Source organism: Acartia tonsa, chromosome 5, assembly GCF_053477335.1.
Source record: "Acartia tonsa isolate MP-2025a chromosome 5, ASM5347733v1, whole genome shotgun sequence".
In the NCBI taxonomy this organism is placed as follows: Eukaryota; Metazoa; Arthropoda; class Copepoda; order Calanoida; family Acartiidae; genus Acartia; species Acartia tonsa.
In genome coordinates this window covers 37,347,444-37,362,016 of record NC_137264.1, presented here as the reverse complement: position 1 = coordinate 37,362,016, position 14,573 = coordinate 37,347,444, and the positions used below count along the sequence as shown (strand labels likewise).

Below are 14,573 nucleotides of genomic sequence, written 5' to 3'. Positions count from 1 at the left end.
TGGAATTTTAAATATAATTTCTTAGACGGAGTTTATTTATTATTTGGTGTTATCCCCTATGTGCTAAGTGGACCATTAAACTACCCCTTCAATTAATTTTTACATGGGACACTAGAAAGATTATCATTAACATTATAGGATCTTTTAAATGAAGGAATTTTTCTCAATATTTTTTAGTTCGAAGATTTTTTTTTCGCAATGTTTTTGAATCCAGTTTAAAACATTAAAAAAGAATGTAAAAAAATTTCATCCTATTTTTATCAATTTTGTTTGTTAGTAGTGGAAATATTACCTAAATTTTAAGTGTGGGCTTTTTAAAAGTTTTTTTTCTTAACAAAAATTTTGTGGTCCATGTTCAGTTGAAATGAAATTGCTTTTTAATTATTGTTATTCTCAGTAAAGAGTCTAATAAATCTAAAGATTTAGAAATAATTAAGTTAATTATGTTTAAATTAAGTTTATCAAGAAAAATTTCATTTTGGCGTTCTAAAAATTAAGAAATCATGAATCGCAGGTTAGAAAAGTTTAATTATCATTAATATTTTTATTTCTAGACTTTTAGTTCAATTTTGCTCATTCCATCAAATTCCCAAAATCTACAGCCGTACCGTACTTTTAAAAATAAACTCCCATAAAATATATAATTCGCAAAAAATCATTTTAAATGAGAAAGCCCAATCTTTCCCGCTTTTGTATAATTTTTGAGGAGTACGATTCCTGTGACGTCATATAAAAAGGGAAGGGGGGAAGCAAATCTCTTCCCTTTTCTCCCATCTCTTTTGAAGAGATTTTCTTCCCCCCTTCCCTTTTTCTTTCCCGAAACGTATATGACGTAACTGGAATCGTGTTCCTCAAAAGAAATACAAAAGCGGGAAAGATTGGGCTTTCTCATTTTAAATGTCCCAATAGCTTGTTTTTCCTACAATTGGCTTTCATTTAAATCTATAGAAAAAGGTAATTAATTAGTTATAAAATATTAAAAATGGTTTGTTTTTATTGAATTGTAACTATATTGAGAGCGTTGGAAAGGTTTCTTTTTGATCAAGCTAATTTTAAATTAATTTTAAAAGGCAATATTAGAGTTATTGAGAAAAAAAAACTGTTTTCAAAATGGCCCTAAAGTAACGGGAATATTATGTGGCAGAATTATAAAATGAACAATTCCTGAAAGTTTCAATTGAAGATATGGATTGTTTGGATATTTAAAGTTAGCAGGTCACTCCATGTAGCAGAAACTTCGGGTATAGTCCTTTCCATGACATCGCTCCATATGGGGCGATGATTTTCTATAGCTCCTTCAAGGAGCTATAGCATAGCCTCTTATCATATGGAGCGATGTGATAGCCCCTTTTAAGGAGCGTTCATATCGCCTCTTATGATAAGAGGCTATGCTATAGCTCCTTCATGGCCTCTTAATAGCTCCTTTGAAGGGGCGTTAATATCGCCTCTTATGATAAGAGGCTATACTATAGCCCCATGATGGCTCCTTCATAGCCTCTCCATCGCCCCTCCATAGTCCTTTACCTCCAGTGCCCCTTCATCGCTCCTTCATCGCCCCTACATCGCTCCTTCATCTCTCCTTCTTGAAATTTATATTAAATTGTACTTTGATGGCCCCTACATCGCCCCTACATCGCCCCTACATCGCCCCTACATCGCTCCTTCATCTCTAATTCTTGAATTTTATATTACATTGTACTTTGATGGCCCCTACATCGCTCCTCCATCGCCCCTACATCGCTCATACATCGCCCCTACATCGCTCCTTCATCTCTCCTTCTTGAAATTTATATTACATTGTACTTTGATGGCCCCTACATCGCTCCTCCATCGCCCCTTCATCGCTCCTCCATCGCCCCTACATCGCTCCTTCATCTCTCCTTCTTGAAATTTATATTACATTGTACTTTGATGGCCCCTACATCGCTCCTCCATGGCCCCTTCATCGCTCCTACATCGCCCCTACATCGCTCCTTCATCTCTCCTTCTTGAAATTTATATTACATTGTACTTTGATGGCCCCTACATCGCTCCTCCATCGCTCCTCCATCGCTCCTACATCGCCCCTTCATCGCTCCTTCCACAAATTTATATTACATTGTACTTTGATGGCCCCTACATCTCTCCTCCATCGCTCCTCCATCGCCCCATCGCCCCTTAATAGCCCCTTACCTTAATTTATATAAAAAAGCCCCTACATAGCCTCTCCATTGCCCCTTAATAGCTCCTTACCTTAATTTTTATAACATAGCCCCTACATAGCCTCTCCATCGCCCCTTAATAGCCCCTTATCTTAATTTATATAACAAAGCCCCTACATAGCCTCTCCATCGCCCCTAATAGCCCCTTACCTTTATTTATATAACATAGCCCCTACATAGCCTCTCCATCGCCCCTTAATAGCTCCTTACCTTAATTTATATAAAATAGCCCCTACATAGCCTCTCCATCGCCCCTTAATAGCCCCTTACCTTAATTTATATAACATAGCCTCTACATAGCCTCTCCATCGCCCCTTAATAGCCCCTTACCTTAATTTATATAACATAGCCTCTACATAGCCTCTCCATCGCCCCTAAATAGCCCCTTACCCTAATTTATATAACATAGCCCCTACATAGCCTCTCCATCGCCCCTAAATAGCCCCTTACCCTAATTTATATAACATAGCCCCTACATAGCCTCTCCATCGCCCCTTAATAGCCTCTTACCTTAATTTATATAATCCTTACCTTAATATATATAACATAGCCCCTACATAGCCTCTCCATCGCCCCTAAATAGCCCCTTACCCTAATTTATATAACATAGCCCCTACATAGCCTCTCCATCGCCCCTTAATAGCTCCTTACCTTAATTTATATAACATAGCCCCTACATAGCCTCTCCATCGCCCCTTAATAGCCCCTTACCTTAATTTATATAACATAGCCCTACATAGCCTCTCCATCGCCCCTTAATAGCCCCTTACCTTAATTTATATAGCATAGCCCCTACATAGCCTCTCCATCGCCCCTTAATAGCCTCTTACCTTAATTTATATAATCCTTACCTTAATATATATAACATAGCCCCTACATAGCCTCTCCATCGCCCCTAAATAGCCCCTTACCCTAATTTATATAACATAGCCCCTACATAGCCTCTCCATCGCCCCTTAATAGCCCCTTACCTTAATTTATATAACATAGCCTCTACATAGCCTCTCCATCGCCCCTTAATAGCCCCTTACCTTAATTTATATAACATAGCCCTACATAGCCTCTCCATCGCCCCTTAATAGCCCCATACCTTAATTTATATAGCATAGCCCCTACATAGCCTCTCCATCGCCCCTTAATAGCCTCTTACCTTAATTTATATAATCCTTACCTTAATATATATAACATAGCCCCTACATAGCCTCTCCATCGCCCCTGAATAGCCCCTTACCCTAATTTATATAACATAGCCCCTACATAGCCTCTCCATCGCCCCTTAATAGCTCCTTACCTTAATTTATATAACATAGCCCCTACATAGCCTCTCCATCGCCCCTTAATAGCCCCTTACCTTAATTTATATAACATAGCCTCTACATAGCCTCTCCATCGCCCCTTAATAGCCCCTTACCTTAATTTATATAACATAGCCCTACATAGCCTCTCCATCGCCCCTTAATAGCCCCTTACCTTAATTTATATAGCATAGCCCCTACATAGCCTCTCCATCGCCCCTTAATAGCCTCTTACCTTAATTTATATAATCCTTACCTTAATATATATAACATAGCCCCTACATAGCCTCTCCATCGCCCCTAAATAGCCCCTTACCCTAATTTATATAACATAGCCCCTACATAGCCTCTCCATCGCCCCTTAATAGCTCCTTACCCTAATTTATATAACATAGCCCCTACATAGCCTCTCCATCGCCCCTTAATAGCCCCTTACCTTAATTTATATAACATAGCCTCTACATAGCCTCTACATCGCCCCTTAATAGCCCCTTACCTTAATTTATATAACATAGCCCTACATAGCCTCTCCATCGCCCCTTAATAGCCCCTTACCTTAATTTATATAGCATAGCCCCTACATAGCCTCTCCATCGCCCCTTAATAGCCTCTTACCTTGATTTATATAATCCTTACCTTAATATATATAACATAGCCCCTACATAGCCTCTCCATCGCCCCTAAATAGCCCCTTACCTTAATTTATATAACATAGCCCTACATAGCCTCTCCATCGCCCCTTAATAGCCTCTTACCTTAATTTATATAATCCATACCTTAATATATATAACATAGCCCCTACATAGCCTCTCCATCGCCCCTAAATAGCCCCTTACCCTAATTTATATAACATAGCCCCTACATAGCCTCTCCATCGCCCCTTAATAGCTCCTTACCTTAATTTATATAACATAGCCCCTACATAGCCTCTCCATCGCCCCTTAATAGCCTCTTACCTTAATTTATATAATCCTTACCTTAATATATATAACATAACAAGATTTCCAATGCTCATAAAAGAAAAAACAATATTAAATTACGTTGCCTAGACATAAAATTATAACCTTATCTTTGTCAGAAACTTAGATTGCCTGTAACTGATTACATTTTTACAATAAAAACACCACATTTCATAGTCAAAATCTATGAAAAAAAATCGATTTAAATTGCATTTTTAAACGAAAATCATAGCGGAAACAAAGGGGTAAACTAATACAAGCTTAGCTGTGATTGGTTGTTAAGCTGATTCAGCCTTCTGATTGGCTACAGTACATTCGGTACAACGCAAGTAAAACTTATTTTTTTTTAATGATTTTGACTATAAAAATGGGTATTTTTATTGTAAAAATATAATTAGTTACTGGAAACCTAAATTTATGACAAAAAAAATAAGCTTATAATTTTGTTTCTAGGCCACGTAGTTTAATTTTAAAGTTTTCAACATGAGCATTGCAATTCTTTCAAAATTTCCATTGTACATAAAATGTCATTTTAAAATGCCTAGAACTTTTTTGTTATAGAAGCTGAAGGCTTCAAATTTGGGGTATTTGGTCTACTTGTGGCAGTCTTTCAGCAGTTAAAGCGTGGTATTTCTTGCAGGCTTCCTTTAAACTTTTTTCTACCGTTTCAGAGCTTTGCTTTTATAAATGTTGTCATCCTTGTCATCCTTTTAAAACTTAAATTTAAAACTGTAGAGGGTCACATTCCTTCCTTACCTTAATGCCCTACCTTCTATAATGAAGGGGCAATACAATTACAGAGGCTGTACAGGAGCCATAAAGGGCCTATGTTATATAAATTAAGGTAAGGGGCGATGAAGAGGCTATGAAGGGGCTATGTTATATAAATTAAGGTAAGAGGCTATTAAGGGGCGATGGAGAGGCTATGTAGGGGCTATGTTATATAATTAAGGTAAGGGGCTATTAAGGGGCGATGGAGATGCTTTGTAGGGCCTATGTTATATAAATTAAGGTAAGAGGCTATTAAGGGGCGATGGAGAGGCTATGTAGGGGCTATGTTATATAAATTAGGGTAAGGGGCTATTTAGGGGCGATGGAGAGGCTATGTAGGGGCTATGTTATATTATATATATTAAGGTAAGGATTATATAAATTAAGGTAAGAGGCTATTAAGGGGCGATGGAGAGGCTATGTAGGGGCTATGCTATATAAATTAAGGTAAGGGGCTATTAAGGGGCGATGGAGAGGCTATGTAGGGCTATGTTATATAAATTAAGGTAAGGGGCTATTAAGGGGCGATGGAGAGGCTATGTAGAGGCTATGTTATATAAATTAAGGTAAGGGGCTATTAAGGGGCGATGGAGAGGCTATGTAGGGGCTATGTTATATAAATTAAGGTAAGGAGCTATTAAGGGGCGATGGAGAGGCTATGTAGGGGCTATGTTATATAAATTAGGGTAAGGGGCTATTCAGGGGCGATGGAGAGGCTATGTAGGGGCTATGTTATATATATTAAGGTAAGGATTATATAAATTAAGGTAAGAGGCTATTAAGGGGCGATGGAGAGGCTATGTAGGGGCTATGCTATATAAATTAAGGTAAGGGGCTATTAAGGGGCGATGGAGAGGCTATGTAGGGCTATGTTATATAAATTAAGGTAAGGGGCTATTAAGGGGCGATGGAGAGGCTATGTAGAGGCTATGTTATATAAATTAAGGTAAGGGGCTATTAAGGGGCGATGGAGAGGCTATGTAGGGGCTATGTTATATAAATTAGGGTAAGGGGCTATTTAGGGGCGATGGAGAGGCTATGTAGGGGCTATGTTATATATATTAAGGTAAGGATTATATAAATTAAGGTAAGAGGCTATTAAGGGGCGATGGAGAGGCTATGTAGGGGCTATGCTATATAAATTAAGGTAAGGGGCTATTAAGGGGCGATGGAGAGGCTATGTAGGGCTATGTTATATAAATTAAGGTAAGGGGCTATTAAGGGGCGATGGAGAGGCTATGTAGGGGCTATGTTATATAAATTAAGGTAAGGAGCTATTAAGGGGCGATGGAGAGGCTATGTAGGGGCTATGTTATATAAATTAGGGTAAGGGGCTATTTAGGGGCGATGGAGAGGCTATGTAGGGGCTATGTTATATATATTAAGGTAAGGATTATATAAATTAAGGTAAGAGGCTATTAAGGGGCGATGGAGAGGCTATGTAGGGGCTATGCTATATAAATTAAGGTAAGGGGCTATTAAGGGGCGATGGAGAGGCTATGTAGGGCTATGTTATATAAATTAAGGTAAGGGGCTATTAAGGGGCGATGGAGAGGCTATGTAGAGGCTATGTTATATAAATTAAGGTAAGGGGCTATTAAGGGGCGATGGAGAGGCTATGTAGGGGCTATGTTATATAAATTAAGGTAAGGAGCTATTAAGGGGCGATGGAGAGGCTATGTAGGGGCTATGTTATATAAATTAGGGTAAGGGGCTATTCAGGGGCGATGGAGAGGCTATGTAGGGGCTATGTTATATATATTAAGGTAAGGATTATATAAATTAAGGTAAGAGGCTATTAAGGGGCGATGGAGAGGCTATGTAGGGGCTATGCTATATAAATTAAGGTAAGGGGCTATTAAGGGGCGATGGAGAGGCTATGTAGGGCTATGTTATATAAATTAAGGTAAGGGGCTATTAAGGGGCGATGGAGAGGCTATGTAGAGGCTATGTTATATAAATTAAGGTAAGGGGCTATTAAGGGGCGATGGAGAGGCTATGTAGGGGCTATGTTATATAAATTAGGGTAAGGGGCTATTTAGGGGCGATGGAGAGGCTATGTAGGGGCTATGTTATATATATTAAGGTAAGGATTATATAAATTAAGGTAAGAGGCTATTAAGGGGCGATGGAGAGGCTATGTAGGGGCTATGCTATATAAATTAAGGTAAGGGGCTATTAAGGGGCGATGGAGAGGCTATGTAGGGCTATGTTATATAAATTAAGGTAAGGGGCTATTAAGGGGCGATGGAGAGGCTATGTAGGGGCTATGTTATATAAATTAAGGTAAGGAGCTATTAAGGGGCGATGGAGAGGCTATGTAGGGGCTATGTTATATAAATTAGGGTAAGGGGCTATTTAGGGGCGATGGAGAGGCTATGTAGGGGCTATGTTATATATATTAAGGTAAGGATTATATAAATTAAGGTAAGAGGCTATTAAGGGACGATGGAGAGGCTATGTAGGGGCTATGCTATATAAATTAAGGTAAGGGGCTATTAAGGGGCGATGGAGAGGCTATGTAGGGCTATGTTATATAAATTAAGGTAAGGGGCTATTAAGGGGCGATGGAGAGGCTATGTAGAGGCTATGTTATATAAATTAAGGTAAGGGGCTATTAAGGGGCGATGGAGAGGCTATGTAGGGGCTATGTTATATAAATTAAGGTAAGGAGCTATTAAGGGGCGATGGAGAGGCTATGTAGGGGCTATGTTATATAAATTAAGGTAAGGGGCGATGGAGAGGCTATGTAGGGGCTATGTTATATAAATTAAGGTAATGGGCTTTTAAGGGGCGATGGAGAGGCTATGTAGGAGCTATGTTATATAAATTAAGGTAAGGGACTATTAAGGGGCAATGGAGAGGCTATGTAGGAGCTTTGTTATATAAATAAAGGTAAGGGGCTATTAGGGGCGATGGAGAGGCTATGTAGGGGCTTTGTTATATAAATTAAGATAAGGGGCTATTAAGGGGCGATGGAGAGGCTATGTAGGGGCTATGTTATAAAAATTAAGGTAAGGAGCTATTAAGGGGCAATGGAGAGGCTATGTAGGGGCTTTTTTATATAAATTAAGGTAAGGGGCTATTAAGGGGCGATGGGGCGATGGAGGAGCGATGGAGGAGAGATGTAGGGGCCATCAAAGTACAATGTAATATAAATTTGTGGAAGGAGCGATGAAGGGGCGATGTAGGAGCGATGGAGGAGCGATGGAGGAGCGATGTAGCAGCGATGTAGGGGCCATCAAGTTGCAATGTTATATAAATTTGGAGAAGGAGCGATGAAGGGGCGATGGAGGAGCGATGTAGGAGCGATGTAGGGGCCATCAAGTTGCAATGTAATATAAATTTGGAGAAGGAGCGATGAAGGGGCGATGTAGGAGCGATGAAGGAGCGATGTAGGAGCGATGTAGGGGCCATCACAGTACAATGTAATATAAATTTGAAGAAGGAGCGATGAAGGGGCGATGTAGGAGCGATGGAGGGGCGATGTAGGTGCCATCAAAGTACAATGTAATATAAATTTGAAGAAGGAGCGATGAAGGGGTGATGTAGGAGCGATGGAGGGGCGATGTAGGGGCCATCAAAGTACAATGTAATATAAATTTGGAGAAGGAGCGATGGAGGAGCGATGAAGGGGCGATGTAGGAGCGATGTAGGGGCCATCAAGGGACTAAGATATATATAATAGTGAAGGGGCCATGAAGAGGCGATATTTAATTAAATAGCCCCTTGGGATAAGAGGACATATCATCTCCTCTTTAGAAGGGGCGATAAAGGAGCGATAAAGGATCATTTAATCGCCTCTTAGGGCAAGGGGCTATCAAATCGCTCCTTTCAAGGAGTCATAACATCGCCTCTTGTTATAAGGGGCTATTAAATCGCTCCTTTCAAGGAGCCAATACATCGCCCCTTGACATAAGAGGCGATCAATTAAAATCATCGCCCCATATGGAGCGATGTCATGGAAAGGACTATACCCGAAACTTCTGGTGCTAGTTATACCTGTCAAAGGCGCTTGGTAGGTCAAATAAGGCTTCAGTAAACTTATTATCAATGCAATGTTACAAAAGGCATTAAAACATATCTCAATTTTTTATGGCTCCTGTGGCGGCCAGGATTGATGTATTAAAAACATTATAAATGAAAAACTACACTTTTCACTATCTTTAAAATGAGAGGCATAAAACTTGTGGGGTTGAGGGGGTGATATACGCCTCCCTCCTTTTCTGATATAAGGTTGATAATTGCGACTGAAATATATATTTCGGAATAAAAAGAAGTTAAAAAGTATTTTCTAAATACAAGTCTAAGATTAACATTTTAGTTTTATAATAATACTTTAAACCTTTTGATAAGCAAAGCCAAATTACTTTTCCTGCTGTCCGTTAATCCGTCTGTGGAAACTTAATTTTAATTTAAAGACTAACTAAAGCAAAATTGCTTTATCCTTTCATTTTTTCTGCTTAGCTTGATATTTCATTAATTTGATTTATATTCTGGTACTTGTTTTTCTTAATATATTCTGGATATTATCATTCTTGTTCTTTAATCCACAATAAATCCTTAATCAGAATTTCCAAAAACACCAAAAAAGGTTTTTAAAAAAATAATTTTCCAACATTATTAATTTTTATGGAAATATACAAAAATAAAACCAAATTAATTTTAGATTATGTTCAAACTTTTAGAGGACTCCTCACCATTTCTCTTCCCCTGCACCATCGAGTTCAGGTAAACATGTTTCAAGTTTGGCTTTAAATCCGGATAATTTCCACTGGATTAGAACCGGTTCTGAGCAATGCTGAAAAACCATGCATTGTTTGGTATTAGAGAAATTTTTTCTTGAATAATAAAATTAGGATCTTAGAAAGAAAACGAAGTAGTGGGTTCCGGCGTATTTTCAAAATAGCTTTTGATAGGTTATTTTTTCTTAGGTCAATGTTAATGATTGCTCCGCAGAGTTAGGAAATAGCAGAAAAGCTATTGTGAAACGACGTTTTCTTTCCATGATCCTAAATTTAACCTTAGTTTTGTTAATTTTATAAGGGATCTAAAGGGACAAGACAATGGTCGATAAATTTATATACTTTTCCTATGATGAAAAACAAAATTACCCCTTATGTAAATTACAATTATTGATTGAAACGTTTAGAGGCTCAACTTAATGAAATCAAAATCCAATTAAAGTCCCTAAAAGGCTCAAGTTTGAACTTGTGAAGCCAACGAATAAAAAACGTTATTATAAAACTTTGGGGACTAGTGTAATAAACAGCCAATATCTCCTCCTTTCCTGTATTTTATGTATTTTTATTTTGCTATCTAACTATTTTACGTCTGAAATGTTGTTTCATGTTGGTATGGAAACCAATCCGTATAGGCATCTTTATCAATTCATAGTAAAAATTCAAATTTTTTTCAGCATCCAATATAATTTTGTTAAGCTTAGTTTGTATGGATGTTGTCATTTACTAAGTATATTTGCAATAACTTTTAATTAATGAAATCTTCCAATTTTTAACATGTACAAAACGGCCTGCTTAATTGCTTCAAGATCCATGTCAGATCTATATAGGAAATAAATGTCTATAAACGAGCTCAAGTTTTCCAAGGAATATATGTATATAACTCATAGTGCTCAAATAATCCATAATAAACTCTCATTGGCTAGAACGATAAGACCCATTATTTTACTTTATTAAAAATAAATTCATTATTTTCATTTCATGTTGCTATTTACCTTATATTGATGTATTTAATTTCTAATCATAAAAAAGAAAATTTAAATTTATAATATAATAAATTTAAGAAAACTCTGTTTTAAAAGAATTCGATTGTGGCGACACTTTGTGTGTTCAAATATTAAACTAAAATTGTAATCATCATCATTAACCCTTTGGTGATGGTAATGTAAAGAAAAAAATATAATTTTAAAAATCTTTTTAAAATCATTTAAATTATTGAATATTTACTTTCTTTTAGATAGTAATGCCGGGTGAGGAAAATAGATTTATTGAGAAATAGATATGCATATAGAAAACTAGCCAATAGGGAGATAATTATATCGAGCCAACTCTAGTACTTGTATATTTTAGTTAATAGTCTTTTTGTAAAATCTTTTGATAAAGATATGATAACATATTTTATATGTTTCAAAAATATTTTTAAAAGTGCTTCTTATTAGAAAAGATACATAACTATATTTGAATAATGAGAAAAAGTTTTTTTTTTGTTTTTAAATGATTTGCAAAAATCTAATAATAAACATACGATTATGTATTTTTTTAAAATCTTTTTTAATTGCAATGAATTTTATAGAAATGGTATAATTATTTTTGATACTGTAATAGAAATGTTTTTTAACGCAAAAAGTGTTCTAAAAAGTTTTTTGCTGATTAATTATGATAAAATTTTAGTTTGATTTGTGCAGCCATCCTGTTTATAATGTGGAAGAACATCTCAGATCAGCATAATCTATATAAACAGTTTAAGGTAAAAATTATGTGGTCTCCCTAGCGTTGTCTATCGAGCACTGAAACCTCTACTCCTTTATTTTTTTAATAAATCTAAAATGAGGGGTTTTTATCGTCCAAGGCACCCTAACCATGTGAGACTACCCAGGACACCATATGGCCTAACTTAAACTGATCCTAAATTAAAATAAACAAAAAGCAAAGCTACCCATTCCCCTATTATTATCAATTTATTTCAAATGAGGGGGGAAAGGGCGCTTTTGTGTATTTTAAAGGATAGAGCAAATTTTTTGAACAGAAAAAAAGAAGTCATATGAAGCAAACAAATATTTATTTTCTAAATTCAAAATAATTGTTATTTGGTAAATTGTTTTATTTAAGCTGTTATTTGATGTATACATTGATTTTCAGACTGATTTTGTAACTGTATTGTAAATAGAAAAAATCAATAATAGTGCAAATTTGTTTGCCAATATCCTGTAACAAAGACAATTATGTCCATGAGTAAAGCAGCTATAACAAAATAATACCATTTTGGATGAATACAATTAAAGAAGTAAATAAAGCATGCAAAAAAAATTGTCATGCAACCTTATTATAATGAAAATCTTTTTAAAAATTTAAATTTTTAAATAAATAGCTGCTTATGACAAATTACAAGCTTTACGAATTCGCCCAAAGCATCTAATGAAGTAAGTTGTCATTAAAATAGTATAAAGCCATCACAAGACTTATATATAAAAATAAAATAGCCTAAAATCATACAAAGGCATAAGTGAAGCCGCCCTAAAATTAATCAGTTCAGTTGTTATCAAGATCTAATCTAATTCATCGAGTACACAGAAGTAACGTTCTAACAACATTATATCATATTTTATTTAGATGAGAGGTGTTATAAGAAGGGGAGTTAGCGAAAATGAATCTAAAAGGTAAATATTGAAAATGTTTACAAACTACAGCTTAATAAATTTTAATATCTTTAATGCAAAGCACTAGGATGTATATCTATCTGAAGCTTAAGATCTCGGTAACGACTGATCTGACAAGTTTGTACATCTTAGGGAGTATACCTTCTAGTCATATCTTGGTTTTAAGTTATGTTCACTTCTCTCCTTTCGAAAAATGCCCCTCACCCTCTTTTTAACAAAATAAAAGAGGGGTATAGTTCTCCCTTCACTGCATAGGCTGGCAAAATATTAATAAATAGAAATAATCATGCCGGTTTTCATTTTTTCGACTAAAACTCATTTCCAGTCGTTGTATGTAGTAGTTGGATATCGAGTTGATTAATAAACAGCATGCATGTTTGTCTGCCTGTATGAAAGTTTTAGTATTTTACCCATTTTTCATCCTATTTTAAAATATATTTCCAACTAAAATCATTAATCATTATTTGAATGCCTTTCTTTTATAGTAGAATATATGTGTGTCTGTTAAAATGAAATTTATCTTGGCCATTTTTAACTTTAAGTATCAGAAAATAATTTCTATACATTCAATGTATGTGCAGTAGAGTCAAAAAGAGTTTTAAAAAAGAAAATAAAGTACAGAATAAAATCAAGGTTTAAGATTTCGCCTGAAATAAAATTGAAACCTTGGGAAATCGCATGATATCGGAAATAATCCTGATGTAAAATTGATTATAAATGCCCTTTTATCGATTTATTAAAAGCCAAATCTTTTTCCAAACCACAATGGATTAAAACTTGAAAATTTAATTCAGCTTTTACCTAATTTTACATGTTAGAGCCATAAGAAATACAACAACAAAAAATATTAATGTTTGTTATATTTTCATTGCTTGTTGTTTGTTTGATTAGACATAGTTTCTTAGGGTTTGGACCTAAGACACCTGGAGTATGTTGAGACACTTTTGTATAGCCACCAGGGCCAGCTTAAGCTCCACGTTCAAGTATGACTTGACACGCTGTCTCATGAGAGCTCCTCGTTATTACCTCTCACCCTCGCCGGTTTTGAGTATGGCAGTTGCAGGAGACATTGGACTGTAAGTTGTACAAGTACTCAAACTTAGAGTACTTTTTAAAAATCCTCATTAGTTATTTCAAATAATCCAGTAGTGTACAAACTTCCATTATAATTATAATTGATAAAAGGGTATTTTTGTTTATCCTCATAGGGAGCGCACATAATTTAATTATGCATTGTCTTATTCCTGACAAACCACAAAAATGGCAACTAGATGCCAAGAAATCAACCAAATCTGCTAATTTATTAAATTAACCAGCGGCTTCTTTGTAAGTTCCCGCCGTTGTTTAAAAACACATGTAAAATATTCGCAATTGTACACTTTTAACAACAAATACAGATTTTTTCAGTTTAATATATCAAACTAATGATAACAATAAACCAAATTTTTGACGGATCAAAACTATAGTGATGGCGTTCACGTTCGTATAGAGTATTTTGAGTTAATAGACTTTCTATTATCAGTGTATCAGCTATTCTATAAAAAGATTATGACCGCTTGTACATCCGTTTGTCACACTTTTCGTAACTTAAGCATTGAGTTTATTACATGTTGAACTCAACAAAGCATTTGTTGCTATTTCAACATAAAATCACATAATTTCTAAACTTTCTTCTCGACTGTAATTTTGCAAATTTATATATAATTAAATATATTGATTAATCAATCAATCAATCAATATATTTAATTAATAGAAACCTAGTATTTTGACCAAAAAAAAGTTAGAAATCGCATGCTCTTCAGTGGCGTGCATAGCACTTTGTCTAGGGGGGGGCATTTTGAACATTTTGTAAAATTTTGCCCCCCCCTAAATCAAAGTGCCCCGGGGGGGCACTTTGCTTTAGGGGGGGGGGCATTTTGATTATATATACTAATTTTAAATAAGGGCG

The 14,573-nt window shown here is 35.9% G+C and overlaps 1 protein-coding gene across 6 annotated transcripts in view; it reads left to right on the top strand.

Moving 5' to 3' along the window:
* LOC145320005 (proton channel OtopLc-like) overlaps positions 1-14,573 on the top strand; it is a 118,792-nt gene that overhangs the window by 81,655 nt on the left and 22,564 nt on the right. For all 6 annotated transcript variants that reach the window (XR_013880102.1, XM_080162437.1, XM_080162438.1 and 3 more), the window contains 3 exons: positions 9,896-9,957; positions 11,640-11,715; positions 12,579-12,625. Coding sequence is in view for 5 of the 6 variants with exons in the window: in XM_080162437.1 (XP_080018563.1) it covers positions 9,896-9,957; positions 11,640-11,715; positions 12,579-12,625 (185 nt within the window). In the remaining variant the exon portion in view is untranslated. The remainder of the gene's footprint in view (positions 1-9,895; positions 9,958-11,639; positions 11,716-12,578; positions 12,626-14,573) is intronic.